The 16,326-nt window shown below is 39.2% G+C and overlaps 1 protein-coding gene, 1 long non-coding RNA gene and 1 pseudogene across 5 annotated transcripts in view; 1 reads left to right on the forward strand and 2 right to left on the reverse strand.

Annotated features, from left to right (window-relative positions):
• Positions 1-16,326, forward strand: part of LOC309843112 — a 1,054,942-nt gene that overhangs the window by 843,075 nt on the left and 195,541 nt on the right. The window lies entirely within an intron of this gene.
• The window catches only part of AGBL4 (AGBL carboxypeptidase 4), a 1,624,959-nt gene that overhangs the window by 494,960 nt on the left and 1,113,673 nt on the right, over positions 1-16,326 (reverse strand). For all 3 annotated transcript variants that reach the window (XM_082688347.1, XM_082688346.1, XM_082688345.1), the window contains exon 5: positions 14,327-14,543. In XM_082688347.1, the coding sequence (XP_082544473.1) occupies positions 14,327-14,543 (217 nt within the window). The remainder of the gene's footprint in view (positions 1-14,326; positions 14,544-16,326) is intronic.
• LOC309843382 (mitochondrial carrier homolog 2 pseudogene) lies at positions 4,067-4,976 on the reverse strand (annotated as a pseudogene). Its single transcript has one exon. The product of its transcript is annotated as a mitochondrial carrier homolog 2 pseudogene (transcript).

Consider the following 16,326-nt stretch of genomic DNA (forward strand, 5'->3'; position numbering starts at 1 on the left):
ACTTAAAACTATAACTGAATAAGGAGTTTCTATGGATATCTTTTGAAGTGAGCGGTGGCGGGGGGGACACTAATCTGTGAGGAAAGAGAGGCTAAATTATTGCCTGAGGCTACACAGTTAATGAGTGGGAGAGTTAGGATTCTGCATCATACAGCTCACATTACTGATTTAGGCATTTAATTTTATTTTCACTCCCTTGTAGATACTTAGTTAATGTTTGCAGAAAGAACAGACAAATAAGCAAGCTTTGCAGACAGATCTGGGAGTGAGAGGCAGTAGGCCGTGGTGGACAATCGAGGTGTGAGCAGCTGGGCTTCCAGTTAGTGCTGTCCCACTAACTCACTGGGTGACTCAGGAGAGTTACCTTCCCTCTCTGGGCACCAGTGTTTCTAGCTGCAGGAAGAGAAATTTGCAAACACTGTTAACAGCTGAGTCCTTTATTATTCTTTTTTTATTATGTTATGTTAGTCACTATATAGTACATCATTAGTTTTTGATGTGGTATTCCACGATTCATTGTTTGAGGCCTTTTTTTAAACTAAGTCTATGAGGAAGGCCAGTGAATAGGGCCTGGCATGCCTGGTATGCATGGCAGAGAGGATAAGAGAAGCCAAAGCCCTGACTTCACAGAAGTCCCTCTTTTTCCCTCCTCCTCAATGGCATCTATGGTATTGTTCACAGACTAAATTCCACCTTAGGGATATGGATAACATGGTTTTAAATTACAGAAAATTAAGTTTCTTGTTGGCTTTGACATCCTGTGACTCACAGGAAAGAAATGACCTTGTGTCCTAATGTTATATACCTTCTGATTTAACAAAATGGAAATACAGTTTCCGAGAAAGTGACAAAGTATGACCACACCAAGAGGTACCAGGAGGAATTCTGGCTGTAAGAGCATGGCTTCTCCACCTGCCCCACTCTTATACATACCCTAAATGTAAAAATATTCCCTATACCTATAAACAGAGAAAAACAGAGAATGAGTAATCAAAAGAGTGACAAGTGTTTTAAAGGGGAAACAGTTTATTATAGACTCATGTAACAGAGGCTGTCAAACTAGTATGGAGAATTGTGTATCAGGAAAGAATTCCAGGAGAAAGTGATGTTCAACCTGGATCCTGAAAGCAGAATAGAAAGTAGCTAGGCAAAGGGCCATCAAGAAGGAAGATTCCAGATACATAGGTCAGTATGTATACAAGTTAGGAGAGACAATCCATGTCTGATAGAAAGAACTGTACGGAAGCCAGTGTGGGTAGAACAGAGAGAGCAAAATGACAGGGATAAATGAGACAGGCTGAAAAAGCAGGCAGAGGCCAGATTATGCAGGACCTTATAGACCAAGTTAAGAGTTTGTTATTTTATCTTAACCCACTGAGACAACAGGGTGTTCAGTGGGTCATTTTCATGGATACTGAAATTTTTCAACATAGTGGCAGTGGAGTAGTGGGGAAGACAATTATGGACCAAAGTTCGCCATGATGAGAGAACTGTCCAAGACAACAGCAGATGACATCAACAAGGAATGGCAGAGGGTTAATATAGACTGATGTCATAAGGCTCAAAACGTCTTTTTATAAAAGGAAGAGGAAAGAATGGCCTAAAATTGCAATCTGTTAGCAAAAACGATGTCATCTCCCAAGCTACCTAAGTAGCCTTCAGTGAAAAGTCTACTGTCTCTTGGTTAGGCAGGTACCAGAGGATCAGTGAGGCATGAGGACAACACAAGGTTAGGAGGAAGGCTGGAACTTTCTGGGAGCCACTACAATGCTGACATATTTAGGTGAGCAGAATAGAGAGAGAGCCTACAGGCCTTTTCACCTTACATCTTGTACCTGTTGTCTAAAGAAGCTGTTGTGATTCCCTCAGAGATGTTGATAGTTTGAACTTGGGCACTGGCAGCAGAGATGAAGAACGGATAGATTCTAAGGATATTAAGTTATAGCATTAATCATACTTGGTAACTGTGTATGCAAGGACTGAATAAAAAGTTAAATAGGACAGGTTTCTGGCACAGGCACCTGGAGCGATGGTGATGCATTCACTGGACTAGGAAACTCATGTCTGGAGCAGGTGTATGTTAATCTGTGTCATTCTCTGCAGCATGAGTAAATCAGGCATGCACCAGTTTGTTCTAGCAGTGGAGAACTCAGGGTCACAATTCTCAGCATCTTTTTTTTTTTTTTTTAATCAAGGTTTTATTTATTTATTTATTTATTTATTTATTTATTTATTTGATAGCAACAGTGAGAGAGGAGATAGAGTGAGCACAAGCAAGGGGACCAGGAGAGGGAGAGGGAGAAGCAGGCTCTCCACTGAGCAGGGAGCCTGATGTGGGGCTCGATCCCAAAACCCTGCGATCATGACCTGAGCTGAAGGCAGATGCTTAACAACTGAGCCACCCAGGTGCCCCCAATTCCCAGCATCTTATCTTTAGGGCCTTCCTCATTCAGGGATAAGGTTTGGAATGGATGAGTTACCTGTAGCAGTCGGGTAAGGTAGAAGTCCCTCACCAGATGCTGGAAGGATGTATCTGCCTCCAATTAACTGAGACTCTTTTTGGAGGGAATAGCAAAAACTATGCCAAGAGAGTGGTGACTTGTGAAGTGGCCTGCTGGAAGGGAGCCAAAACTACTAAGCTTGTTTAATTTAGAATGTCTGATCAGGACAAGGTTTGGTGCTGATGAGGGTCCGAAGAACTCTCCTGAGAGGTGGATTGGGGAATGATAATTGAGATTACTAACTTCAAACAATTACTCAATTTAAAACCCAGCCAAAAAGATGTAATTATTTTTCATACATTTGTTTGGCCATGTTGCCAGCTGCAATTCCATAATGTTTTACTTCAAAGGGGAAGAAAGAACAATGGGGAAGGAATAGAAAGAATGGAAGGGAGCTACTTTATTTTGAACTTACCCTGCTGATGAGAATGGTGCTGGCCCTCTCTGCTTTCTTTTCTGTGTTACTGTCTTCTGTCCTCTGACTTGGCTGTCCATGGTTCCCTCTAGCTACTTTCTGAGATCCTGGCTTTTCTTCACAAGTCCACATAAGGACTATTGTAGAAGCTGCCAGGCTCCATATCTTAACTCTTCCAATCTCATTATACTTGCCCACTTTGCTCCTAAAACTAAATAGAATTTAACTGAGTTGACCTGGAGGCAGGTAAAACCTTGTTCACTTAGATAGCTTATGCAACTGGAGTTAGTAGCACAATCAAGCTCAAGGACTGATATAGAATTGATTTTTTTTTAAAGATTTATTTATTTATTAATTTGACAGACAGAGATCACAAGTAGACAGAGAGGCAGGCAGAGAGAGAGGGGAGGAAGCAGGCTCCCCACTGAGCAGACAGCCCGATGCAGGGCTCGATCCCAGGACCCTGGGATCATGACCTGAGCCGAAGGCAGAGGCTTTAACCCACTGAGACACCCAGGTGCCCCTAGAATTGATTTTTAAAAATGCCAATCCAGGCATTCCAGAGTAGTCTCTGGTAATATGCATGGATCTCTATCCTTGGTCTCAGGTTTCAACCTTTTAAACACTTACACATTTCTATTAATGCTTAAAACATATATACTTTAAAAAAAAATCTTAGTGAAGACAGTAATAATACAGATAAGAGAATCCAAGAATCAAAATGATCACAGCAAGCTAGAATGAAGGGTTAAAATCAATAGAAGGACAACTGTAAGGGTTCACAATTATACTTGTAAAGTATAGGCTAATGCATTATCCTGGATCAGATCCTGGGACAGAAAAAGAACATCAGTGGAAAAACTGAGGATATCTGAATATAGATTTGTAGTTTAGTTAATAGTATATCAATGTTAATTTATTTGTTTTGACAAATGCTCCATGGTTGTGTATGATTTGTGTAACATTAGAGGAAACTGGGTGAGGTTATCTTTTCAATTTATATTTTATATTATCTTTTCAATTTTTTTCCCTTTTATTAAGATTAAATGATTATTTAAAAAGTGTGCCAAACTATATAGAAATCAACATCCTCTCCCACAATTCTGTGCATCTGGGACTATAGTAATGTCACTATCCCTGCACCACATGTTCAAATTAACATCCTCAGGTCACAACAATAAGTCTTCCCAAAGGGGACCTTCTGGAAAAAGAAATTATTTCCTCAGCCCATATTTCTCTCTTTTTGTAAAAGGCACCAGCAATCTATCCAAGAAGTATATATTGTGAAGTAAGGTGGGGATCCACCAGTAAGCCCACAGTTGTTGACAACCATAAGATTAGAAATAAGCACAAAGGGGTAGGTCAACATTGGCAAAAAATCCTATGACAGCTCCAGAATAACTCTTCATTTCATACATGGTGGAAACCTCACTGTCCAGTGCATAAGTACTGTCAAGGTAGGCTGGTGAGTTTCAGAGCCACAAAGAAATTATGTCACCTTGGAGGTGAGGAATAAGACCCACAAAAATCCTAGGATGCCCTCTTCCTGATACATAGTTACAACAGAGTCACAAAGTCCACAGTACTTAGATTCTCTGCCAGTGAATTGTACCACAAATCTCAGAGTGATCATGTGGAAGGGATGTGTGATGAGGGTAGCAGCAGAACAAGCCATCGTCTCTTGATTTGTCTCCTTGATAACTTGGTTGAAGAAAAATATGGCTTCTTTTTGCACATTTTCAGGGCCTATTTCCTCAACCTTCTCACACTACCCAATAAAGCTGTAAAATGTTACCATGGACCACAATTCCAAGGATTCCTGAACATAGTTTTGGAGTTAAGTCTATGAACAACCCATGTTTCCCACTAATGCTGACAAAATGCTGAGCATAACAAAACAGACCAGGGAGCTGACATACTTGTTGACCAAAAATATTTTGTCCTTTTGTTGGAGGAAGAGGCTCATTTTCTACCTGGATGAGTACTTTCATAGACATGAGTGTCTGGAACACAAAGGTGAGACCGGAGACCAGGAGCATGTGACTAGCAATGACTGCCATGATGGCACCTGCAGATGGCCAACTTGTTTGTTTATAAATCTAAAATTACTTAAAAAGGGGCGCCTGGGTGGCTCAGTGGGTTAAGCCTCTGCTTTTGGCTCACGTCTTGATCTTAGGGTCCTGGGATCGAGTCCCAGATCCGGCTCTCTGCTCAGCAGGAAGCCAGCTCCCCCCCCCCCCACACACACTTTGCCTGTCTATCTGCCTAGTTGTGATCTCTGTCAAATAAATAAATAAAATATTTTTTAAAATATTTAAAAATTTAAGGTTTATTTTTAAAAATCAGGAATTAAAATCGCCTTACTTAAGGAACAACAACAAAATTCAACTACAGGTAGACTTCACTGCTAAAAGAAGCTAATGTAAACCCTTGTTATATTTCTAGAGATCTAGCATTCAGAACAAGAGAGGCAATAGTCCTATTCTGCTGTAGAAGGCTTATATTGCCTATAAAATTTTACATTCAGTTCTGATATTTTATAAAGGAGGTTAACAACATAGATTATGTCCAGAGAACAACAAAGAAGGCACAAAGTTTAGAAACCACAGAATTTGCAGAAATGTACAATTATGGGGGCAGAGGAGGAAAAAAGGGACTAGCCTGTAGAGGACTCAGGAGGGGGTGTGGTCACTGGCTTGTTATCTTTGCAGACCGGTCCTGGGGCTATAGGAGCAAGTATGTGCTTTGAAGTAGACCCAGAGGGTGGAGCTAGAGTCAAGGAGAGAGGTTACAGGGAGGTGCTCTTTCTGGGAATGCTAAACTTTTTTCTCTTTGAAACGGGGCTCAGGCTGCCTCAAAAAATATGTGAGCAGAGGCTGAAAAGTCGAATTTCTGGAATGTTAAGAGAAGATACTGGTCTATACAATTTGGGTCCTTGCCCATAGAGGTTCCTAATATATTTGCTAAATTTGAATGTGAACCCTATAGTCTTCGCCAACTCTAGAGATTGTGTGAGATCTTAATTAAGGTCAGAAAGACCAGCTTTTTAGGCATTTCTATGGCATTCTCATTTTTATTTATTTTTTAATTTTTTTAAAAATATTTTATTTATTTATTTGACAGAGAGAGAGATCACAAGTAGGCAGAAAGGCAGGCAGACGAGAGGGAGAAGCAGGCTCCCCGCAGAGCAGAGAGCCTGATGTGGGGCTCGATCCCAGGACCCCAAGATCATGACCTGAGCTGAAGGCAGAGGCTTAGCCCGCTGAGCCATCCAGGTGCCCTTCATTTTTATACATGGTGTCGTGGTGGTAATTTTCCTTTAGGTACTTTTGGCAAACAGTTATCTCTGTCTATAGGAGGAAAAAAAGGCAGCTGGAAAGGCAGGGAGATCTGCTGTCACCAGTAAGTACAGCCTGGAAATGGAAGAGTTAAATGCCACAATGATCATGATCCTTCCAGCTTGGTTCCTCACTGTCCTCAGGATAAAATCCAAATTCTTTAGGTTGGTATTCAAGGCACTCCTGGGCCCACCTCCACCTACCTCTCCTTCTTTTTCCATTGCTAATCCTCTGTTCTTCTTAGGCTTATCGTGGGCTCTTGTCATCTGGAACCATACAAAACTGTCAGGACTTAACCATGCGTCTTAGCCTCTCTATCCATATTTTGATTCTCAGTTCAAGATACCTTTGACATAAGGCTTTGTTTCCTCCCTTGTGCCCCTTCTCTGCCCACTACTTCTATTATATCAAGTCTCCTACCATCACTGCCATTATTAGTTTTTACATCTGTGTTGCCCACACTGAATACTTCTCAGGGACAAGGCTGTTTGGTAGTCATATTTCTGTCTCCATCACCCAGTATAGAGCCTGACAGGTAGAAGGTATTCATCAGGTATCTGTAGTATTGAAGAACGGCTTTGCATGAATTTAGTAAATGAATATATAGGTGAAAAACTTATTTCCCCATCCAGTACTGGTTTAGAGTCCATTTTTTGGAGTCTGTAAAGGTTTGGCTTCAAGTTCCAACTTTATGGTATAGACAAATTAGTCATCTGATTGTATCTCAGTTTTTAAAAATGGAAATGGAAGAAGATAATACTAATATATCCCAGAGATTAAATTCTTCTAGGTGAATGCTTCACCCCAAAATTCATTCCCTTTCCTGATTTAATTTATAGAATATTGTCTGTCTCTTTCTACTTGAATATAAGCCCTGTGAAGACACGGGTTTCTGCCTGGTTTTCACTGCTATTTCCCTAGAACCTAGACCATGCTGGTTCAATGTTAGGCATTCAATAACAGTATGAATCACATAATAGGGTTGTTGTGAGAAATCAGTGACATAATGTGTGTGATGATCATAGCATTGGACCTAGCACATGCTAAGCACTCAATAACTACCAGTATTATAAATTAAGGACAGATTAAGAGGCAACATTATAGCAGGCTGATCTCTGACTCAGAACACACAATCAGGATCTCATGAACGTTTGAGCCATAATTTATGTTGTAATTGGAAAAGATACTTGAAATAATCTGGTCTGACTTTCTGCAGCCTAAAGAGAAGTGCTTTTCTCAAAGTCAGAGAGCTAGCCAGTGCCAGAAATTAAACAGTAGTTTTCCCATATAAATGATTTTCTAGTAATTCCCTAAAATACATTATGAGATTATTTTCTTTGTTAGACACTTCCTTTTGGCAAATATCCCTAAGTAAAGGAGTGGCTTTCTATCTAATCCTATCAAACATACACACACACACACACACACACACACACACACACATACCATGCATGCAGAGTTAAGTGTTCATCTAAGTAATCCAATGATGAATGAAAATAATACCATATTTTACTGTGTCTGACAGTACAGTTATACAATTGAAAAACTAGTATTTGTCAATTAAAATCTACTTCTGGCTATGTTGGAGTGTATTGGTAAATCCTATTTCCAGAAAACAAATATAAAGCTGGAAAAAACTGACACAACCATTTAAGTGTTGTGGAAATTGACCAAAGACATACAACAATCTCAAAACTGTCATGCTTTAAAAACTGCTAACTTTGGATAATAAGAATGAGAATCTGTGATATGCTGTGGTTGTTCCATCTCCCCCAAGCATAGCTGGGACAAACACATGCCTGGCTGAGACTGGGTGCAAGCTCAGTAGAGACCTGAGAAGGCTCAAGCCAGTCACACACTCCTGAACAACCCTGAAGCTGCACAAATGCTCATGGTAAACACAATACAGAAAGGAAAGTAAAAGCCAAGGCAGATTTGAAAATTGCCCAAACTTCGACTGTGTGCCCCATTCCCACACACAGATCCATTGACAGAGGAAGGAAACCTTATGGACCCAGGGTAGGTGACCACAAACTCAACCCTGTAATAGCTGACCATTAACCTACGGAGACACAGGGTTGACTCCCTAGGAATCCAGACTTAAAAATCAGAAAGAAAAAAAGAAAAATGGAGCAGAGGCACAAGAGAAAGATACCAAGATAATTCACAAATAAAGGTCAATCTTTTCTACAAGCAGTGCTAGAACAATTGAATACATGTGGGCAAAAAAAATATGAGCTACACCCTTACCTCATGCCATACAAATAAAAAATAATTCAAAATCAATCACAGACTGAGATATAAGCAAAATCAGAAATTTTTTTTAAAGAAACATGGGGGAAAATCTTTGTGGTCTCCAGTTGAGCAAAGAGTTCTTAGATAAGAATCCAAAGCATGATCCATAAGAGAAAAACTTGATAAATTAGACTTCAAATTTTAAAACATCTGTTCTTCAAAAGATATGGTGAAGAGAATAAACAGATAAGGCATAAGGCATAGATTAGATGTAAATATTTGCAAAGCATGTATCAGACAAAGACAGACAAAGATCTTGCATTAAGAATATATAAAGAACTCTCAAAACTCATTATAAGGACACAAATAACCCAATATTTTTAAGTGAGCAAGATTTAAACTGACACTTTATTAAAGAAGTTACATGAACGACAAATTAGCCCATGATGAGATAACCAACATAACTAGTCATTAGGGCAACACATTTAAAATCACAATGAGATACCACTACATACCCACTAAAATGGCTAGAATAAAAAACATAGATAATTCCAAGTGTTAGCAAAAACATGGAGAAGCTATAACCCTCTCTCCTATATTTCTATTAGGCAATGGCATTACTAACATGGAACACATGTTTTTCTTTTTTTAAAATTTGACAGCTTTTTTTTTTTTTTTCTTAGAGAGAGAGAATGAGAGGAGAGAGGTTAGCGGGAGAAGCAGACTCCCTGCTGAGCAGGGAGCCAGATGTGGGACTCCATCCTGGGACTCCAGGATCATGACCTGAGCTGAAGGCAGTCACTCAACCAACTGAGCCACCCAGGTGCCCACAGCTTTTCTTTTTTTAAATTTGAACAGGAACTTACTATATGACCCAATAATTCCACTCCTAGAAATCTACCAAAAGAAAGCAGATCACATGTCCACTCAAAAGTATGCACATGAATGCTTATAACATCATTATTCATAATAGCCCCAACTAGAGAATAAAAAAAAAAAAAAAACGTGGTATGTATCTTTTCAATAGAATACTATTCAGCACTAAAAATGAACTACTGATACATGGTACACAATGGCTAAACCTCAAAAATATAATGCTAAGTGAAAGATGCTGGATGTAAATGATTTCATTTACATGAAATTTTGAGATGGCAAATTTATAGTGTCAGAGAAGATCAGTAGTTGCTAGGGTTGGGAATGGAAGTGAACATCAACAAAGGAACTTTTTGGGATGATAGAACTGTTCTAAAACAATTGTGGTGATAGTATAAAACTCTGTAAATTTACTAAAAATCATAGAACTGTAACCTTATAATGGATAAATTATATGGTATATTAATTATACCTCAATAAAGACAAGAACAATTAAGATAACAGGAACAACAAAAAATTTTCACATAATATATTTATTTTAAATGTCAGATTGCAGCATTGATGGATGTTCAAAGGGATTTTGTTTGGTGAGGTTAGAAGGGGCCAGTAGTGAATAACGAAATAAGATGCCATTTTGGATGACATAGTTTGTAGCAATAGTAGCTATGGACATGGTGATTAATAGTTCCAGCACTATTCAAAATCTTGCTTTCTGCCTACTTTCCCTAAGATCTGGAAGTTGGCATGTTTAGCATTCCCACTTATAATTATCCTCCCTCTAAATTGGAATAAGGATTAACTAATTATAGTTGTGTCTTCAGACACGAGCCATACCAAATACACTGGTAATGAAGAATTGTCCTGTCTGCAAAAGTATGCCAGAATGCCTTAAAGTCTCTGGCACATGCTTTGAGGTCCAACCCATAGAGTTTCCCTAAAACAGTTTGGCCAGCACAGGTATACCCTGTACTTCCATTAACTTTAATTTCTTAAAATGCTGTTTTGGATAAGGTAATCTCTTAATCTACTGAGGCTCTCAGTTGGTCCTATGTAGAAAGTGTCAGTGGTCTATCAAAACACGAAGATGTGGTGTTAGAAGCCATAGATTTAAACTTTGTCTCTGACATGAACTAGCCATATAACTCTAGGTAAGTAATTTATCCTTTTTTTTTTTTTAAGATTTTATTTATTTATTTGACAGAGAGAGATCACAAGGAGACGGAGAGGCAGGCAGAGAGGGAGATAGAGGGAAGCAGGCTCCCCGCTGAGCAGAGAGCCCGATGCGGGACTCAATCCCAGGACCCAGAGATCATGACCTGATCCGAAGGCCGCGGCTTAATCCACTGAGCCACCCAGGCACCCCAAGTAATTCATTCTTTAGCCTTAGATTATTTATCACCCAAAACGGGATAATTTTGCCTACTCCATACAACTTTTGTGAGAAATAAGCAAGATGATATGCATAAGGTACTTGACCCCACATCTACAAGTACCCCCTCCAATTCCTTAATATGACTATTAAATCTTTCTAGAATTTGGCCCTGATATTTCAATCTAGAAGATTATCCCAATCTTCTAGGAGGAAGATTCCCTATTCTAACCAAACCAGACTTCTAACCAGTTGTCACCATGCAATGGCTGGCTGTATCCTGCTGTCTGTGCTGTCTTCTCCTCAACTCTGTATTTAGTATTTCTACCCATCTTGTAAGACTCAGCTTAAAGCCTATCTTCTCCCTAATGGTTTGTCTGACCATTAACTCTCTAACAACTCATGAGATCCTTAATTATATGCTTTAAAATATTACTGTTTGAATATGTCTTATTTCCTCAGGTATAGAATACATTTCTGGAAGAACACCAAGATTTGTTTTATATCCCCCAGTGCTCCTCACAAAGTCTGAAGACAGGGGTCTCAACTTGCTTCTCTCTCTCTCTCTCTCTCTTTTTTTTTCCCCCAGAGGAGTTCCTCAAAGAATAATTTGAAAACACCATTCAAGTCCAACTTTTTCATCTTATAGAAGAAAAACTTGTCCCCAGGAAGGATAAGTAACATTCAAGGTCATATGAGTAATTTGGTATTAGAGCTGAAAACAAAATTCAGGCTTCTTGTGGCAGGGATATCAGGTTGTCATTCAATATCAGTTTTCCTATGTATCTATAGGATACCAATTTTTAGCTGGAAATGTGACCACCCAGAACAAAGACTTCATGTCTCATCCTTTCTTTGAGAATAGTAGATAGGAGTTCTATGAAATGAATAGAAGAGAAAGTGCTATGTAACTGTATCTTCTCCTTTCTCTCCATATCTTCTTCATCCTCTGTCTAAAACACAGATATGATGTTAAAATTCCATCCTGGATCCACACTGGATTCATTTTTCCATTCATTCAATAATCCATTTAATAGCCATTGAGTATGCGCCTACATTCTGCCTGGCATAAATCTAAGAAGGGGCTTGTGGGGATACAGGAATGAAATATACAAATCCTGCCCTTAAAATTAGAAGTCACAAGTATTGAATGAACTTATCACCATCTTAACTCATATCACAATTCACAAGTCTGGAGAACACTCATCTCAGAATTTCTCTGACAGTCTTATCTTAGATAATCTCTCTATTTCCAATAATAAATTATTGATCAATCAATATGTATTTAATATGTTCTACTTGCCTCTCTCAATTCACTCTCTGTCTTTCTCTATTTTCTCCACTGACTAGGGTTGCTTATCTGTATGGACTATATCAATGAGCTCTCTTGTCTTCTGACTTCTGGTGGGGTTGGTCAAAAAGGACCCTATTAGGAAATCAGAGGGAAGTAAGAGAATGAGTTCTATGCATTTATTTTTCTCAGCCCCCTCCCTGTGGGGTCATCTCAGGCTAACTTTATTCCTCAACTGAAGGTCACTGTTCCACTCAAGGATGCCCACTACGTGGCTCTCTACTATTGGGTTCTGGTAACCATTCCTTCCCTTCACACCCTTTGAACTGTTACTAGCCCCAGGGAAATGCACTATATCCTGTGGTTTCCCTACACACAGCCCACACCTTGTAAATAGGCCATTTATTAAGCTCTCCTTGAATTATCCTAATGTGAGGCTGCCATCTGTTTCCTGCTAGCATGCTGACTAATACACCATGTGTCCCAGTTTTCAATTAGAAATATATAGGTACCAGATACACATGCACCCACCAGAACCACTGTTAGGAAGACAGAGTTAAGGGAAGATATTTTGCAAAATCTTAGTGCATACTTCTGTCTATCTGAGACTACAAGAACATCATTGTGACCACTAGCTTTTAAGATCAGATTTGGCTCTCAGTACTGAGCCATACACAAGCCTTCTTTACTAGACTTTACATCTTTTAAAGAGCCTTGTCTTGAAAGCTTTCATTTAGAAGTGGGGCTCCCTTCTAGGTGGAACTCACAATCCCCAATTTTCCACCAACATGTATCAGAACTTGAGTCTAGTATTTTCTGCCAATTCCATCAGTATCCTCACTTAGGATCTTTAAAGTATTCAATATGCCTATTTTAGGGGCACAGCCCACAATTCTTAAAGAGAGAAACATAAAAACAATTAATCACCTGCTTATTCATTATAAGTAACTGATGTATCATTGACCACAGAGAACAATAGTAGGCAGAACAATGCACGCCTTTCCCAAAATGTGCAAGTCCTAATCCCAGAAAACTATGAATATGTTACTTTATATGACAAAAGAGACTTTACCAAAGTGACTAAGTTAAAGATCTTTAGATGGAGATATTATCCTGGATTATCTGGATGAGCCCAACATAATCACAAAGGTCCTTATAAATAAGTCAAGCAGAGAGAGTCAATTATCATATAGTTTCACTTATTTGTGGAGCATAACAAATAGCATGGAGGACATGGGGAGATAGAGAGGAGAAGGGAGTTGGGGGAAATTGGAAGGGGAGGTGAACCATGAGAGACTATGGACTCTGAAAAACAGTCTGAAGGTTTTGAAGGGGTGGGGGGTGGGAGGTTGGGGGAACCAGGTGGTGGGTATTATAGAGGGCACAGATTGCATGGAGCGCTGGGTGTGGTACAAAAACAATGAATGCTGTATGCTGAAAATAAATTAATAAATTAAAAAAAAATAATATTCAATTAAAAAAAAAAGAGGGAGGCAGGAGATTCAGTGTCAGAGTGATGCATTATGAGAAAGACTTGACCAACCATTGCTGGCTTTGAAGATGGAAGGGAACTACAAGCTAAGAAATGCAAATAGCCTCTAGAAGCTGGAAAGAACAGGGAAATAAATTCTCTCCTGGAACCTCCAAAAGGAATGTAGACCTGCTGATACCTTGATTTTAGCCCAGTGAGACTAATTTCAGACTTCTCCTGAACTATAAAATAATAAATTTGTGTTTGTAGTAAGTCACCAAGTTCATGGCAATTTGTTATGCAAGCAATAGGAAACTAATACAGACTGTAAGACTGAAATCTCCAGACCCAGAGAACTAAACCTGGGAGGGAAGAAAGATTGGGAACTGATGGAGGACAATGATGGAACATGTCGTGGGCAGTATAGCCAAATTGCACACCACTTGTTAATCTGCACTGAAGGCAAGCTGAATTCATTAAAACACAAACATATTTTAATGAATTTTTTTTATCTCAGAGGCTCAAACTCATAAAATGCTTTCATGCCTTTAACATGCCTGTGACACCTGGTAGGAGCCTCCTTGTTTTCTCACCAGAGTTTTTGTATCTTGTTAGAAAGTCTTGTCAGCTTCAATTCAGAAGAACAAGCATCTGTCTCATATCTTATTCTGTGACTTACTGTTGGCCACAGAGGCAAAGAATGGCACAGTAAAAATAATCATTCTTAAAAGTTCTAGAGCACCTACAAAGCATCAATATCCATTGTCTGCATTCTATTAAAACCCACTGCTAAGCTCCTACCCCAAGGCTGCCTGTTTCTGAGTAGGCCTTACCACGCTCTGACCCAGCTGCTCCCGAAAGAAGTAATCCATGTTTCTCTTTTGCAGGTTGTCAAGGTAATGCTGAAAGCGCGTGTATGTATATGGATAGCAGTAAGCAAACTGGTAAATATCTTCTTCTCGGTCAAAACAAAATGCAAAGGACATCACGTAATTCTTCCTATGGTCCGGGCACCGGTAGTAGTAAACATTTTTAGGTGGCAGCCTTTGCCTGAAGATACAAACAAAAAAATGTGGGCATTTCAGATAATCATTTAAGCTTCAAAAGGTAATAAACAGAAAAAGAAAAACTATAACATCAAGAACTCCATGTGGTACCTGGGAACAACAATCATACTATCTATGGTCAAAAAGAGACCAGGATTTGGCAGCACTTTGTTCAAATTCCAGCCCTATCCTTTATTAGCTGTTTGGACAATGCAAAGTTAAACAAAGATTTTAGTCATTGTTTACTCTTATTTTGAGCACTTATTCTATGCCTAGGCATTGTACTAGATTCTTGAGGTATAATGGTAAGTAAGATAGGCAACACGTTTGTCCTCACGGAATCTATACTCTTGTGGGGAAGCAGGCAATGAAATATTAACAATAATACACAATATAGTTACAGATTCTTTTTAAAAAATTTTTAAATTAATTTCCCTTTTAAAAAAATTTATTTCTTTTCAGCATAATAGAATTCATTGTTTATGCACCACACCCAGTGCTCCATGCAATACGTGCCCTCCTTAATACCCACCACCTGGTTCCCCCAACCTCCCACCCCCTGACCCTTCAAAACCCTTAGATTGTTTTTCAGAGTCCACAGTCTCTCATGGTTCACCTCCCCTTCCAATTTCCCTCAACTCCCTTCTCCTCTCCATCTCCCCATGTCCTCCATGCTATTTGTTATGCTCCACAAATAAGTGAAACCATATGATAATTGACTCTCTCTGCTTGACTTATTTCACTCAGCATAATCTCTTCCAGTCCCATCCATGTTGCTACAAAAGTTGGGTATTCATCCTTTCTGATGGAGGCATAATACTCCATAGTGTATATGGACCACATCTTCCTTATCCATTTGTCCATTGAAGGGCATGTTGGTTCTTTCCACAGTTTGGTGACCGTGACCATTGCTGCTATAAACATTGGGGTACAGATGGCCCTTCTTTTCACTACATCTGTATCTTTGGGGTAAATACCCAATAGTGCAATGGCAGGGACATAGGGAAGCTTTATTTTTAATTTCTTAAGGAATCTTCACACTGTTCTCCAAAAAGGCTGCACCAACTTGCATTCCCACCAACAGTGTAAGAGGGTTCCCCTTTCTCCACATCCTCTCCAACACACGTTGTTTCCTGTCTTGCTAATTTTGGACATTCTAACTGGTGTAAGGTGGTATCTCAATGTGGTTTTAATTTGAATCTCCCTGAGGGCTAGTGATGATGAACATTTTTTCATGTGTCTGATAGCCATTTGTATGTTTCATTGGAGAAGTGTCTGTTCATGTCTTCTGCCCATTTTTAAAAAAAAAGATTGTTTATTTATTTGACAAAGAGATCACAAGCAGTCTCCCTGCTGAGCAGAGAGCCCAATCCCAGGACCCTGAGATCATGACCTAAGCTGAAAGCAGAAGCTTAACCCACTGAGCCACCCAGGCACCCCACAGTTACAGACTTTTGAGGACAACTAAAGACTATGATATTATGCTGAAATAAATAGGGGAGGCCTACTTTTCTTAGGGAAGTCAGGTTTTTGTGCTATAAGGCTAATTCAGACCTTCTTAAAATAAGCTAATATGCATTGTAAATATTTAAGGGGGAGGAAAGAATATTCAGCATTTCTTTAAATTGTTATTATTGTTTTTCTACAGAGCATTCCATGACACTAATTTTCCACAGAAGCACTTTGGGAAATACTGCTTCAAATATACTGTGTAGGCAATTTTGCTAAGTCATCACGCTCATTCTTTAATAAGGAACTCTGAAACATATACATGAGAAAAGGCAAAA

The sequence above is a fragment of the Mustela nivalis genome (assembly GCF_964662115.1).
Source record: "Mustela nivalis genome assembly, chromosome: 10".
In the NCBI taxonomy this organism is placed as follows: domain Eukaryota; kingdom Metazoa; phylum Chordata; class Mammalia; order Carnivora; family Mustelidae; genus Mustela; species Mustela nivalis.